The 16224-nt window shown below is 37.8% G+C and overlaps 1 protein-coding gene across 3 annotated transcripts in view; it reads right to left on the bottom strand.

The window, feature by feature from the left end:
• RNF115 (ring finger protein 115) overlaps positions 1 to 16224 on the bottom strand; it is a 58965-nt gene that overhangs the window by 40042 nt on the left and 2699 nt on the right. For all 3 annotated transcript variants that reach the window (XM_082368169.1, XM_082368171.1, XM_082368170.1), the window contains one exon: positions 357 to 415. In XM_082368169.1, the coding sequence (XP_082224295.1) occupies positions 357 to 415 (59 nt within the window). The remainder of the gene's footprint in view (positions 1 to 356; positions 416 to 16224) is intronic.

Genomic DNA, 16224 nt, shown 5'->3' with positions numbered 1-16224 from the left:
CAGCCCCCCAAAGAAGTATAACAGCAATTTACCTTCAGGCCACAGAGTGGTCACTAAAAACCAACCAATAATCCAAGAGAACCCCAAACTCTCAGAAAATATATGAAAACTTACCAGATTTACTATGATATGGATACAGAGGTTTCCAAGGAATGCCACAGTAGATCTCATCACACCCACTATCACATCATTTTCCAAATTTTCCCATTTTTCTTCCCTTTCGCTCTGCCACTTTTCTTCTCTCTCTCTCAACAGAGTATGTTATAAAACAAATTCCCTTCTATTCATTCAGTTGATGCTGAGAAAAATAATTTTGATAACAGAATGCCTGATTTATTCATGAGCTTGTACAATACCTGGAATCATCTGTCATTTCTTCAATAAAGCCTGATTCACATCTGGGACAAATATATTCCTATAAAAGAAAGGAAGACAAATAAAAGTCGTTCATCAGAAAGCTAAGTATATAGTTTCAGAATAATATGCAGTACACAAGCTGATGCTGTGAAATGTTGTATGTACTTGCTGACTCCCAGGACAGTTATTTCTGTTATTCTCTGGCAAATAAAGAATTCCATGAGATGTCTACAGAATGGCTTCACAAGCGGTTCCCACCGAGAACTAAAAGAATGTCAAAGTTTTTTATTTTTTTTAAACTGGAATGAATTCATTATCTAATTTTCTATTCAAATCTACTGAAAAAGTTCCACTACATGTATCAGAGCAGTAGAAGATTATAATATTCATGGGTACAGAAATTGCTATTTTTTTTTTTACTATGTACATACAGGAGACATAAACTGATTCACAGAATAAATCAATTTGTAGACTAGGAATTTACAGGGAAGTTTTACAATATTTCTGATCTGTTTTTTGATTATCAGTGGTTCCAAATAAAACTTAATATGCTCAGGTAGTCTATAGAAATGATAATTTAAATAACCAGAACAATCCCATTAGATCAGCTTCTATTTCCTTAATTACCATGAATCTTTCTTTTAAATAAGTAAATATTTCTTTTAAATATCAAGCTTCGGGGCTGATAAGAAAGAATATAATTTAGACTGCCTTACCATAGTTTTAAAAGAGTATACTTTAACTACCTATTAAAACAGATCTGGGAAAGACATTTTCAACTATTTTCTTGCTCTCTGTATTTTCTAAACCTGCAAGTTTGTCTTATCAGAAGGAAATGTAAGCTGTATTTGCCTACTCAAACAAAGACAGTCAGAATGGTAACTCAAATATTCAAATGCTTTCTTAAAAGAGATATAAAGAAAAAAGACCAATCCCTTCTGTCAAGGAGATTAGTTTGGTGAGGAGACAGTCAATGCAAGAAACAGTAAAATTTAATAAAAGACTTTCTTTAATCAGTGCACACTGGGAATATAAACAAATACCAAAGTTTGCCTGAGGGAATCAGGGAAGGCTTTATCTGAAACAGAAACTTAATAGTCTGCGCAATAAAAACGAAAATTATGGGTTAAAAACTGTAACAACAGAATACAGCATGCATGGAGGTTGGAGGGGAATGGTATGATGCGTATGAATAGGCAGGCTGGAACCGGACTGTGGAAAACTTCAGATTACCATGAACTTTACCCTATGGATTAGAAATCTCTCAGCCTTTTCTCTCCTCTACACACATGAAAGACGAGAAACACTCATAATGGGCATACTGTGAACTACTCCAGATATGAAATAATCTGGAGACCATATGAATCCCTGAGCCCCTCCCTCTATTCCTTCATCCCCCACCCTCCCAGGTAGCAGTAACTACATTCCTTTCTCTCCCACTAAGAAAGTTTATCTGAAAGGAAGTGAGATTGACTTTAGAAGGCTAAACTTAAATCTATTCTAAAGTTAAAAAGAAAAAAATATCAATTACAAAATGTGATTTGTCACCATCCCAGTGCCAGGCCCTCCTCTTTCTTTTCTTTTCCTCTCTCACTCATTCCCATTGCTTTAAAATCCCCTGTATGAAAAAAATTAAAAATAAAAATAAATAAATAAATATCCCATATGTGGAACAACTCCCAAATGTCTATCTCTAACCCAGGCCACTCTTCTGAACTCCAGATTCATTTATCCTCATAGGTATTTTCTCTCATGCTCTTTCTCTCTCTTACACACACACACACACACACTCTCAAGAGGCGGCATTATCAGTTTGTTCATACCAGAAAACTGGGAGTCATTCCTAACACCTCCCTCTCTGTTGTCTTCCACATCCAACCATCAAATCCTGGCACTCCTACCATGAACACATTTCTCAAACCTACTCCTTGCCCCACTGCCTTACTATCTTAACCCAAGCCAACACTGGCTCTAGACAATGAATAACTTCCCTCTTAAGTGTTGTCCTGCTTCTCTTCTAGCCTTTTCCCGTCTGTTCTGCATGACGAAGTCAGAATGATCTTTTTAAAACATAAAATGGACCATATATCATTTCCCATCTTAAAACCTTTCAACTATTTCCAAAAACACTTCAAATAAAATCAAACTCTTAGGGGCTTCCCTGGTGGCGCAGTGGTTGAGAGTCTGCCTGCCAATGCAGGGGACACGGGTTCAAGCTCCGGTCTGGGAAGATCCCACATGCCGCGGAGCAACTAGGCCCGTGAGCCACAACTGCTGAGCCTGCGCGTCTGGAGCCTGTGCTCCGCAACAAGAGAGGCCGCGATAGTGAGAGGCCTGCGCACCGCGATGAAGAGTGAACCGCTTGCCTCAAGTAGGGAAAGCCCTGGCACAGAAACGAAGACCCAACACAGACAAAAATAAATAAATAAATAAATAACATTAAAAAAAAAATCAAACTCTTAAACATGCCTTACAAGGCCCTAATTCAGCTGGTCTCTGTTTAACTTGCCAACCTCATTTCAGGCTACCCTCCCTCAGTGAATTCCAGCTACAAGGACCTTCTTTCAGTTCCTCTAACTCATCAAGCTCATTCCTACCTCAAGCTTTCATACATTCTGCTCCTACGACTGAAACACTCTTCCCCTAACTTTTTGCATGGCAAGGGACTTCTAGTCCTTTAGGTCTCCATTTTAAGGTCATGTCAGAAAGTCCCTCTTTCATCATCCAATCTAAAGTGGTTTCCTCTTATTATTTTCTCCTACAGCACCCTGTTCATTCCTTTATAGCACTTATCACAATTTGTAATTATATATTTGTTTAATGCTTTTTTAATGTCTGTCACCATTCAATAAGCTTTAAGTTTTGTAAAGGCAGGGTCCAGATCAGTTTTGTTTACCATTATATCCCTAGGACAGAAAGGTGTTCCATAAATATTTATTGAATAAACAAACATGAAATTACTTGCCACACACCTCACAACTAGGAGTCAAAGTACCAGAATCTAATACAATTAGAGAATGGTTAGAGTGGAAGTAAAGAAAAGAGCTGGAAGCTTAAGAAGTTGTGGCCTGCTCATGGGAGAGTGAAGCCTAAGATTTCAGAAGTAGCAATGCTCTGGATGATCACAAAGTCCAAGATACAGCTATGGGAGTAGGTGGCTAAAGTGGAGTAGGTATGAAGGTCTTTAGACTTAAAGGGTGGTCTACATTGATTCTAAACTTCCAATAATGTTTAGAGTTGTGGTAGAGAGAAAATAATTTCAAAAGGCAGATATTACAATTGGGAAGACAAAAAAGACTTGAAGCAAGAATCACACTGATTTAGAGTAGAGAAATGTACAAGTCCTCTCTTCATGATCCCAGTCATGGTTCAAGGAACCAGGCTGTCAGCCATCATAGTTAGCTCCTTCACAGAACAGGACACTTCAGAGGTATAAACCAAATTACAGAAGTACTATAATTACAGGAGTACCTAGTGGCTTCTTCCTGCCACTAGGTACTCCTTCCATTTACTAGCACAATCAAACCTTTCCAGGTAATTCTATTTTGATTACAGGGAAGAGAACCAAAATTCCTTCCAAATGCTCTGTGAATTATTCTTGATAAAAGTAGCTTATTATAGAACAAACCAACCTCTTAGCCATGAACTATTCCTCCTAAAATCAACATTACAGGAAATACGGAGAACTTTTCAGAATTCACAAGCCCGTCATTCTCTAATTATCAAAGTAAAAAATGCATACTTGGTCTCCTACATACTTCAGTAGTCTGATCTCAGAACAAAGGTCTGGTCTGAGAAAACCATTCTCTTAGAAGCCTAAAAACCCAAAAATAACATTCTGAAGATACTATAGCTCCAGTTTCTAGATTTTCTTTTTAAAGGCCTGATAGCACTCTATTTACTACCGCCATTTTCTTCTGAAATCACACTAATTTCCCCGATTTCCAGCAACTGCTTCAAACTAATCTGGAGACAGGATGTTGTGTAAGGGTGGAGGTGAATGAATATTGGCCATGAGTTGATAATTACTGAACCTGGGTACATGTGGGTTTCTTCTACTATTCTACTTTTTTTAAAAATAAGTTTATTTATTTACTTATTTTTGGCTGCGTTGGGCCTTCATTGCTGCGCACGGGCTTTCTCTAGTTGCAGGGAGCGGGGGCTACTCTTCATTGTGATGCGCAGGCTTCTCATTGTGGTGGCTTCTCTTGTTGCGGAGCCTGGGCTCTAGGCGCGTGGGCTTCAGCAGTTGTGGCATGAGGGCTCAGTAGTTGTGGCTCGCGGGCTCTAGAGCACAGGCTCAGTAGTTGTGGCACATGGGCTTCGTTGCTCCGTGGCATGTGGGAACTTCCCGGACCAGGGCTTGAACCCGTGTCCCCTTCACTGGCAGGCGGATTCTTAACCACTGCCACCAGGGAAGTCCCTCTCTCTACTTTTAATATGTTAGAAATTTTCCATGAAAAAGTTTTTTTTGTTTTAAGTTACATCAGTCTGAGAAACATAGGTCAAGAAAGTGTTAACCAAACTATGTACTAAACTGTGTACAGTAAAAGTAGATTAGAAATAATCTATTATGTTAGAGAATTAAAGGGAAAGGGTACTTAGATTTATGAAACACCTATGTGCTTTACATTGTGCTATTCCTGTTAACCACTCTGTGAGGAAAATACCGTTATTTCTACTTCACAAATAAGAACATGAAGTTGTAAGTAAGAAAGAAATAAGTTGTCTGTGGCAGATTTGATTTTCCAAAGATGGCCCCAACAAAATCTCCCAACCCACATGCTGTTCTGCAATGTAACCCTCCACTCCACCCTCTTTGAATCTGGAGGGCCCTGTGACTTCTTTACCTGTAGAATACTGAGTCAATTCCAGACAATGCTCTTAACTGCCTAACAGTTCCTGCTTCCTGACTCTTAAAGCCCTGAGCAGCCACAAAAGTCTGGGCTACTCTGTTGGACAGAGAGGCCACGTAGAGGAGCACTCAGACATCAGAGAAGGACTGGATTGTAAAAGGGAAAAACTATCTTGAAGGTCCATCCCAACAGAGCCTTCAGATGGCTCCCTCTCCAGGTTCTGTATGACTACAAATGCATGAAAGATCTCAAGTGAGAACTGACCAGCTGCACTCTGTAAATCCAGAGGAACATGAAAGATAATACTGTTTTAAGCCACTAAATTTTGGGGTGATTTTTTAGGCAGTAACAGAAAACCAGAAAATTGCCCAAAGGATGACGAAGAGCTTTGAATCTTGGTCTTTCTTGAATTCAAAACTCCATATTCTTTTCATTACACTTCATTGATTGAAAATAACTACTCTTTTAGAGAAGGGAACAGGAACTATAATTTGCTGAGGAAACGTTTATGTCAAGGCCAAATGAGGCCTTGGGAGGTTCAGCAGCCTTTCAGCCCCCTCCTTCCCTTACAGGGGAGCAGTACCTTGATGAACATACAATCCAGGGTCTGAAACCTTCAATCTTACAAGCTCAGAAATCTAATTTAGCACCTAGAGAAGATCTGTCTCTTAGAGGAAGATTCACATAAAACCAAATTCAGAGGCCATCTCAGAATGTCCATTTAATTTCAATGAAAAAGAGTTATCAAGTGGCCCATTTACTTTTACAATTCAGCACAGTCTTCCTCAATAAATAAATCCACCTAAATAGAGGAAAGAGGCATACGCATAGAGGAAAGATTTTTGGAATCAGAGACCTGAATTCTAATCTCAGGTCTCTATTTATTAGATATGAAGTCTTGGGAGAGTCACATTACACTTCTGAGACTCAATTTCCTCATCTGTAAAATGGAGATGCTTGCTTCAAACTTAAACTGTAAAGTTTAAGATGTTTGCAAAATACTTAACTCAGTGACTGCCACATTAGATTGTAGACATTTAATAAATATAGCTATTATAGTTATTCCAGATTATAATCACCTGCTAAATAAGCAGAGAATCAGAGCACTAGGCAACTGGATATATAGCTTCTGTCATCATGCTAGTATAGCCTAATATATCCATTCCCACTATGAACATAAACCACATCCTCAAAAATCAATGATCTGGGTTTCCTCTCCCTCTGGGCAGGAAGAACACAGCATATGTTTGCCTCTGACTCCTCCTTTTCTATTCTTTCACTGCTGACCCACAATTCCCACACCCTCTTCTAATAGACAAATTCTTTCTCCTGTTAGAATATATAATACAATTACTTGGCTGTATTTTCTTACTTACAATCACAATTTAGTCCTGCCCTACAATGAGATTACAACCAGACTGGACTGGATTTTAAGATTGGATTTTAAGTATTTATCTCTTGGATCACTTCTAAAGATGGCTAACTTGGCATTTCAATTTTTCCTAGTTTTTCTTCAGAGGTACTATTAACTTCAATTTGGGTGAACATCCATGAATTAAGGAGAATCTGTAAGAAGATCAAACAAGAACCAAACACAGTCTCTCTCTGACTCTACACTCCTCCCACACCCAGGCCTTGGCCTTAGTATCATCCTCATACATTCATATAACAGAGTTATGTTTGTTTGTTTTTTTAACATCTTTATTGGAGTATAATTGCTTTACAACGGTGTGTTAGTTTCTGCTGTATAACAAAGTGAATCAGCTATACATATACATATATCCCCATATCTCCTCCCTCTTGGGTCTCCCTCCCAACCTCCCTATTCCACCCCTCTAGGTGGACACAAAGCACCCAGCGGATCTCCCTGTGCTATGCGGCTGCTTCCCACTAGCTATCTATTTTACATTTGGTAGTGTATATATGTCCATGTCACTCTCTCACTTCATCCCAGCTTACCCTTCCCCCTCCCCGTGTCCTCAAGTCCATTCTCTACGTCTGCATCTTTATTCCTGTCCTGCCCCTAGGTTCTTCAGAACCTTTTTTTTTTTTAGATTCCATACATATGCGTTAGCACATGGTATTTGTTTTTCTCTTTCTGACTTACTTCACTCTGTATGACAGTCTCTAGGTCCATCCACCTCACTACAAATAACTCAATTTCATTTCTTTTTATGGCTGAGTGATATTCCATTGTATATATGTGCCACATCTTCTTTACCCATTCATCTGTTGAGGTAACAGTTTTAAATTTTAAGCATAATATAGGTTTGGGGGGAGGGAAAAACCAAGGATAAGAGTGAATTAAGGGCCCCTTATATGTCTGGCACTATGGATATCTCTCCTCTGCTTAAATATGAATATATCAAATCTTCACACCAACCCCTCCCCCCAAATATTGCCAATGTATGTAGTCCCCACAGTCACTAAGTCTTATCAAAAAATTTCATTAGGTCATTTCTATCATCCTATCTGTAAAAGAGAAGTATAACAACCCTAAGTTACTTACCCAGAATCTCTGGAAACAGGAACCTAGTTGTTTCCACTAAACTAAGCTGCTTTCCTCTAGGGTCTGACTGTTTACTATATACAACTTACATGAGGACACTCGGTAGCAGGTACACCTGAATGAACTACTTCAGATGTTCCACTGTCTATTTCACCTAAAAATATCCACAAGCAGAAATATCTTTCACCATTAATAGTCTGAATCAGGGACAACTCCCTAAGTACAGCTTAGCCCTGATGCTTACCCACTTAGAAGAACACTACTGGAGGACACAAAGCACTTGGAATACAAGAGAGAAAGGGAAAGGGTGGTTTTAATGCATTATTTTCTTTCCCTTCTTATATTTCAAGGGATCAATTATCACAAAATGTGAGGTCTTGGTAGACCAATGACCTATAAGCCAGGACTTATTTATATGAAGTCCAATCCTGTGAAATTTACATACCCTTGAACTTTATGCAAATTTATATCCAGTGTTTATTCAGAATATGAAATATAAAGGCTTACTATTTACTTCTTAATTCCACAGCTTTGCTTTTCTATACAGTCACAATCAAAGTCTATTTTTTTTATTTTATCTAAAAGAGAAGCTTAATTTGTGTGTCATTTGATAGAGTCAAAATCTAAGATCACAATATTAAGTCAGTCATGTTCTATTGTTCATATTCTCTTTGAGTATCACAAGGCAAAACTGTTCAGAAACTCCTAACTAGAAGGATTAGGAACACACACTGTTTGAAACAGATCACACTTCCTACCTAGGCTAGAACCCACCACACCATGAATTTCATGCCAACTCACATCTCTAACATCAAAGACACTACTTTTTTCTAGAGACTTTTTCCATAATCCCCTATGATTATCCCTTTACAAGCCAGGTTACACTTCCTCCCTTTTCAAAAGCATCAACTGAGCCCCAAAACAAAGATAACAGAACTGAGATAGACTGGGACCTGGGACCTGGAACCCCTTACTGGAGTGCTTGCACCTGGACAAACTAAGGAACTAAAAATAACTGCACAGAGGCACAGTTGGGGCAATTATGAACAGTAAGATACAAAAAGGCCACAAACCAACTGACTTTTTGGAGGTGTCGGGAACAAAAAGCACATGATCCCTACACTCGGCACCACCCGCGGGCAGACCAACCCACCCCTACCCTCACCTCATTTAAGGAATCAGCTCGGCCCCGCCTCAGAACGCGAGCAAGGTCACCTGTTTTCTTATTTTCCCTCCCTCATGCTGGAGTCCCAATAAAGCCTTGCCTGAGTTTCTCGTCTGGCCTCTTATCAATTTCTATTGATTAAAGAGTCCAAGGACCCAGGTCAGTAACAGAATTTCTGAGTTCTATTCCCAGTTCCACCAGTTCATGGTCTTTGGGAAGACCTGTTTCTCCATCTGTAAAACTAGAACACAAATGCTGTCCTCATTTACTTGTCTCCCCTAACTCTCCTTCAGGAAAACAAGAAGTCTCACTCATTCAATTCTTCTTTTGAGGATAAGTACTTAAGATTAGGATATTCACACAAGTTTGTTTTATGTGCCTTTACTTCCCTAAGTGTGATTTTATTATTACAACATAGACTTTGTACATGATTTCAGTGACTTTTAATCCCAGGTTATTTTTCTTTCCCCACCAAGCATGCTTTTCTTTCTGCACAATGCTTGGAATTTGAGCTTAGAATATATTTGCTGAATGAATGTTGTCAGCTTATGTAAGAAGATTCTATCAACCTAAACTGAACGTAAGACAAAATTTTCCTCCAAACTATGATGGTACACGACAGAACTAAGAGCAAACTTTTAGTATCATTTACCATTTTATATCTATGCCCCTGAGTTGTTCTCCGTTTTGCTGCCTTTAGTGTAAGCAATCAAAGAACACTCTAACTAAATCTTTTCTGGCTATATTGTGTTAACTTTTTCTCTGATAATTCTTATAGTTTAGTCTTTTTTTTTTTCTTAGAAAATCTGGCTTCTTGTCCATCTGATCAAGCTCATATCAAGTAACGCTTTGTCTCGTGACCTGATTTTCTGCCTTGTTACACAATGAACTAAAGAAGGTTGGTTGATTATACATTCCTATTTGGAGTCCCTGATAATGTCAATGTTCGGTCACGGCCTGGAATGAAGGAACAAAATGATGATGGTTGTGAATGTTACTATTCTTAGGGAGTGAGACCATAAATAAAGGCAGTTCTATTGGCCTGGAACTGAATCACAGCTCTCCAAACAATATTTAAACTGTATAGGTATCTTTGTATAACACTAAAAAACTGTGGCCTAATGGTGGGTTTTTTTGTTTGTTTTTGTAAACTGGTTTTCTTCCTGATTAACAGCCAGGGAAACAATCACTAAAGATTTGAGTTCAGATAAATAATTCACACTCAGGAATAGAAATAGACATACTTCTGGAACCCTTTTACAACACGTGTGTTGCACGATGAGAAAGACGTATGTTACACTGCTGACCTTATTAAAAACCTTGGGAACTCTGAATCTGCTCATCTAATACTGATTGTATGTTAAAACAGAATGCTAGTAGGGAACAGTTCTCTGAGCTTTCTGAGAGTCTGTTCCAGGGTTATAATCCTCAATTTGGCTCAAATAAAATTTTGCATTTCAAAAACAAAGAACCAGAATGCTAGTATATTATTAAAACAGGACTCCCTAAATGAATCAGCACCTACACTTGGCACAGAATAATAAACCAATAATTTTAGTGATTAGGAAAACAAAGTTGAAAAATTTTGGGAATTAAATATTTTCCTTATTCTCACTTGTTCATATTACTTCCAAACACTTTTTAATCTAAAACATGCAAATTAAGAAGAGCAGTGAAAGCTAATATGCTGAATTTGCCTTTTACATGTTATTAAACAAGAAGTAAACGTACCATTATAGTTTTCACACTACGTCAACAATCAAAATAACAGTAATGTTTTTTCAAACCAACAGGCTTAAGGTACAAAATTTCCATTCCTCAACCTAACTTGTCTTAACTAGGAACACTAATGCCTCTAACCATTCAGCAGTGACTGTATTACAAGATCAGCACCTAATAACTGGCACTATAAAATAAAATCAGGGAATCAACAGCTTCATAAGTTCATTTGAGAATAAAGTACCTCTCACTACCACTTAAATTACAGAAGATTCACTAGAAGCAGCTAAGTTCCATTCAACAAGTTAGTCAAAAATGATGACAAGAGTGGTGAGGAAATGAGAAATTTAAAGGCATATAGGAGAAATTGTCTAAAGGAAAAGTAAATCAAGTCTAAATGACAAAGACTGAATCTTGTAATATGTTAAAAGTACTACACTAAAGTAGTGAATAATAAGCAAGAGAAAAGAAGAGTGATAAAACGGGAAAATGTTTTCCTGTGACTAGCAGTCATTCTCAACGAGGATAATACAATCATCTGTGGGACATTTTGGACATCCATTGAAGTGTTTTTGTTGTCAAAGCAATTAAGAAATGCTACTTAATTTAATGGGCAGAGTCCATAAGAATAAGAAACTCCAGGACAAAGAAGTGTCTCTATTCTTAAACTTCCTATGGATAGTTAAGTAGATAAAAAATATCTTTGTAATTACCAAAGCCTAGACCCTAACTCCATTCTATATATAAACACCAAGTCTTTCTATATATAAACACCAAGGCTTTCTATATATAAACACCATGCACTGTATGTCCAGAAAAACAACTATTGAATAAAACAAGAGAAAATTATACTTTATTTGTACCTTTACCAAGAATTGTTCACCATTCTGGTGGCTTACCACTCATGCTATTCCCTTATAGCTAATCTCCTTGGGTAGCTGTTATGTCTGTGTTTGGTGCCAATATCTACTACATTATATATATCTTCCTATTATGGACTTCTGAGTATTTACACATTGAAATGCATATTATTTTGTCATGAGCTACTTTCTTTTTATTTATCCTTTATCTTACATCTAGAGAATTTTTTAAATGTATGTGTAAGGAAGTTGTATTACCTAAGAATTTCATTTCATTAAAGGCAGTATTTCAAAATGTTTATTATAAAAAGAGGGCACTGGGTCTGACAGGTATGAGAACTACCGGGCTAGAAGATCAGCATCACTGTAGGATACCTATAGGTTTTAGTCAATCCAGAAAAAGACAGGAAAGGACATATAACTACGGGATTTTTTCTTTCTTCTGAGAATGTAAATTCTAAGCATGCTGAAAAGTAAACACAATAAAACCTTTATTAGAAGATGGTCCTCTAGGTTTAAGTCTATTCAAATCTGCACAACATGAAAGTGAGTGGCAAGGAGGTGAATATAGGATACCTTGCCTACTAAGAACTTCCTTGTGACACTGTTGAAATCATCAAGGAGAGAGATTATCTACTTTAACAGCTCTTCAAGGAAAACAAAACTAACTGGCCTATTTTGGGAAAAGAAGCTGGGCAATCTATTTAACATACAAGAAAAGTGTGCCCAATTTAAAATCACCACTTCTATTTGTTATATATGCATCTGGAGACTTCTAAGGAACTTTGAACTGCTAACAATTGAACTTAAAAGATTAAAAAAAAAAATCTTTCAGAACCTAACCTAAACTTCTTTATGTGAAACTATAAGAACTACCTAAAATGTGTCTCCTATGGTAAAGGCCTTATTTCTCTACAAATAAGGACTGCTCACTCCTACACAACCTTTCAATCAAAAATTACATAGCTCCATTTCTCTGAATACCCACTCAAGCTTTCAATAGGCACACCACAGTAGTATTTTATGGTGGGATATACTAAGGTAAACTGAGAGGGTCAGATGACTCAACTCCAGCCCTTTGAAGAATTAGTATTAGAACAAGAATTGATAACTCTAATTCACCCACTCGACCAAGAGTTTGAAGAAACAACGTTTAAGCACAAAATCTCCTAAGCTCAGGAAAACTTTCAAGAACTGTAAGAGAAACACAGAAAGTAAAACTTGATTAATGCTAAGATGAGCTATAGAAAAACTAAGTTAGACTTGTCTGCTTTTTGCTTTGTTTTCAAACTGGAATTTCCAGATGTCTTACTAAGTTACATGTGGTGTTACCACCTCAATTAATTCCCAACTGACAAAAAATTTGGATACTTTTCTTTTAAAAGTTGCCCTACAGTGTGTAACTTGAGAGGAGTGATCCAATTCCTCTGGTCTCAGTAACCACAAGGAAAGAAAGTGACCCCAAGAGATACTGCTATAATGGAATAGCAGCCACTTAACTACTGTTCTAAACAATCCCAACCATCAGGGCTTTGGCTAAAATTATATGGTCTCAATTATCTTCCTGAAAATTCTCAACAGGATCCCAAAATTAGAAATCAAAACTAACCCAGGACAAAACCTTAAGCACGACTGACACAAGAAGCCAATGACTATCCCTTTATCCTTCTACACCCAGGGCTCCTGAACCTCAGTGCTCTTGACATTTTGGGCCCGATAATTCTGCGTTATGGGGGGCTGTCCTGTCCATTGAAGCATGTTTAGCAGCATCCTTGGCTTCTATCCACTAGATGGCAGAAACAACCCTCCTCTTCCCCCATTAGTGACAACAACCCAGTTGTAGAAAACGTCTACAGATGTTGCCAAATTTCCTCCTAAAACGCAAAACTGCCCCCAGTTGAGAGCCACTACTCTACATTATCTCCTTTATTGATCAACATTAAGCTGTGGAGACATAAAAATAAGTCAGCATCCACAGGCTTCTTATTCTCAGACCCCTTCTAATTTGACTACAGAGAATAAGAAACAATCCAATGAAGCAGAAACTAACACACCACTGTAAAGCAATTATACTCCAATAAAGATGTTAAAAAAAAAAAAATCCACTTTTTTTTTCCTTCTTCTAATAAGATGGCCGTCTGAGAGACCTCAGCATCCTCTCCCTGGACGTAAGCGAAGGTCATAAAAAGCCAAGTAAACATAAAGAAACACAAAGTGTTAGCAATCAGCTGGTACTTCCCCCAAAAATATAAGGAATTTCATCTGCAGTGAGTTTAAAGATTCTTGTTCTTCCTCATACTGAAAAAAATCCCACAGATTTACCCAAGATATACATGTCTATTTATCAGTAGAATTCCAAGACCAGAACTAGCATTCTACCCATAAGAATACCTATTTCTTATTTCTAGATCTTGGCAGGGAATATACTTACTGACACTGTATGTTCAAACTTCACATGGTAGCACCTGCATTTTCTTCCACTGAAGCTTTTTAGATAAAGATCTCATACCACTAACACCACTACTTTTTAAATATAACTACGGGGTCATCATATCGTTCAAGAGACTTTTAATAAGCAATTGCTATATAGCACCAGAAAGATGCTAGATAATCAAGCAGACTTTTTAACTGAAGTCACCAATAGCAGAATTTAAGAAATCTAATTATTGGGACTTCCCTGGTGGCGCAGCGGTTAAGAATCCCCCTGCCAATGCAGGGGACATGAGTTCAAGCCCTGGTCCAGGAAGATCCCACATGCCATGGAGAAACTAAGCCCACGCGCCACAACTACTGAGCCTGCGCTCTAGAGCCTGTGAGCCATAACTACTGAGCCTGCGTACCACAACTACTGAAGCCCGTGCGCCCTAGAGCCTGTGCTCTGCAACAAGAGAAGCCACTGCAATGAGAAGCCCACGCACCGCAATGAAGAGTAGCCCTCGCTCACCACAACTAGAGAAAGCCTGCGCGCAGCAATGAAGACCCAACGCAGCCAAAAATAAATAAATAAATAAATTTATTTTTAAAAAAGAAATCTAATTATTAAAACCTCTAAAACCCAGCTCAAATCACTAATTCCTTCCCGCAGCTCAAAAAAACTACTAACATTACTTAGACACCGTTCTAGGATCTTTCTAAGAATCACGCAACCTTAAAAAGCAAGGTCAGTGAGCTTAGAGTTTTAAGAATCACAAAGTCTTTAGGGAGTCTAGTTTTTACCTACTCTTATGGGGTGATTAGAAAGTTTTCCTGTATTAGAGTCATTACAAGTACAGCACAATGACAATGACTTGTATAGCACTTGGTAAAGAACCAAACCAATATTACTTATTGATAAGGATGACATTTTATTACATCAAAGGCGATATAATAAGGAGATGTGAGAGGGAGAGAAGCCAGCTACTTCCTTCAGACAAAGCCTCAGAGGTGAGCAATACACTTGCAGTCCTTGATCACACTGGTCTCTTCTCTGGCTTTGGATACTCTAATCTCCATAAAACACTTAAGAATCACCCTAGTTTCATCAATACCAAAAGTAGTTTACTCTGCATATGATTTATCTCACCTGTTTAATGATGCTACAGGATTTAATCTCATAAAGTAATATTCCCTGACCTTGATTTTAAGGTAGTATGGAGATGGAATGACACCTTTACACTCCATGACACAGCCCTCTGTGGCACTACCCAGTCATCCCTCAGTGTCGCACAGTTAACTCCATCAGTCTTGGCCTCACAGTGTCTCTCAATGGGATAGTCAGGTGAGGTAGAAGCTTCTGCTGTATTTTGAAAATAACTTTAAGTTACTTAAGTATTTCTTCTATCATCTGATGACCAAAAAATATACAATGCCATTTTACCCAGTTATATATATAAACTCGAAACACTAGGGCTTCAGACCATATAATCAAAATCTCTTATTTTAAAGTTTAATATTCACTAAATTTTACTAAAACCATTTCCACTGTAAATAGGAAAACACTGTTAATAAAAAAATAAATTCCTAAATTATTCACTTCTAGAATAAAGACTTTTTAGACACCTAATGATAACAATACCACTGAATATATTTTCATTCTAAAATTCCCTTCATAATTTCCCCCTCATTTCTTAATATCTTCTTTCTAAAAGAAACTTTTGTCTTCTTATCTGGGAGGATCCAAATCAAAAACACACAAAGCTGAGATGGATAGATCAGGATTAGGAGTAAGGAGGTTATTTCATCAAATTAAATTAATTCAACCAAATGTGGCTTAACCTACATAGCATTAGACACACTCCAATCTCTCTCTCAGAAGTTATAACCAAAAAAAAAAAACTTTTAATACAGCCATTAAAGTTAGCTGGGCCTGTGAATCTTTCAGAGTAGCAGGACTGACAAGAAAAACAACAAAAACCTAAGGGTAGTTTCAGGGATGAACATTGAGCAAGCTATTGCTATTGCCTGTACACTTCCAAATGTATCATGAAGTGCTATAACCTAAAGATTGGAGACGGGAGAAGAAATAAAGAGTTGTAAAACCTTGCAACCTAGTCCCACTGAACAAAATTATGACTTTATGTGGTGAATAAATTGGCAAGAGATGAGATGGCTCTGAAGCAGTTCCTCCCACTGACTGGGTGAAGGAACCTCCCTAGCAATAGCTCACTAAAGGCTGATGTAAAACTCAATACCAGCCTCTGGTGTCCAGAGACAGCAACACTCCTGGGTAATGGATCTTGTGATCCAACTACCACCAAAGTACCCTCTTGAGATGTAAAT

Source organism: Balaenoptera borealis, assembly GCF_965194805.1.
Source record: "Balaenoptera borealis genome assembly, chromosome: 1".
In the NCBI taxonomy this organism is placed as follows: domain Eukaryota; kingdom Metazoa; phylum Chordata; class Mammalia; order Artiodactyla; family Balaenopteridae; genus Balaenoptera; species Balaenoptera borealis.
This window is presented reverse-complemented; position numbering and strand designations above follow the sequence as displayed.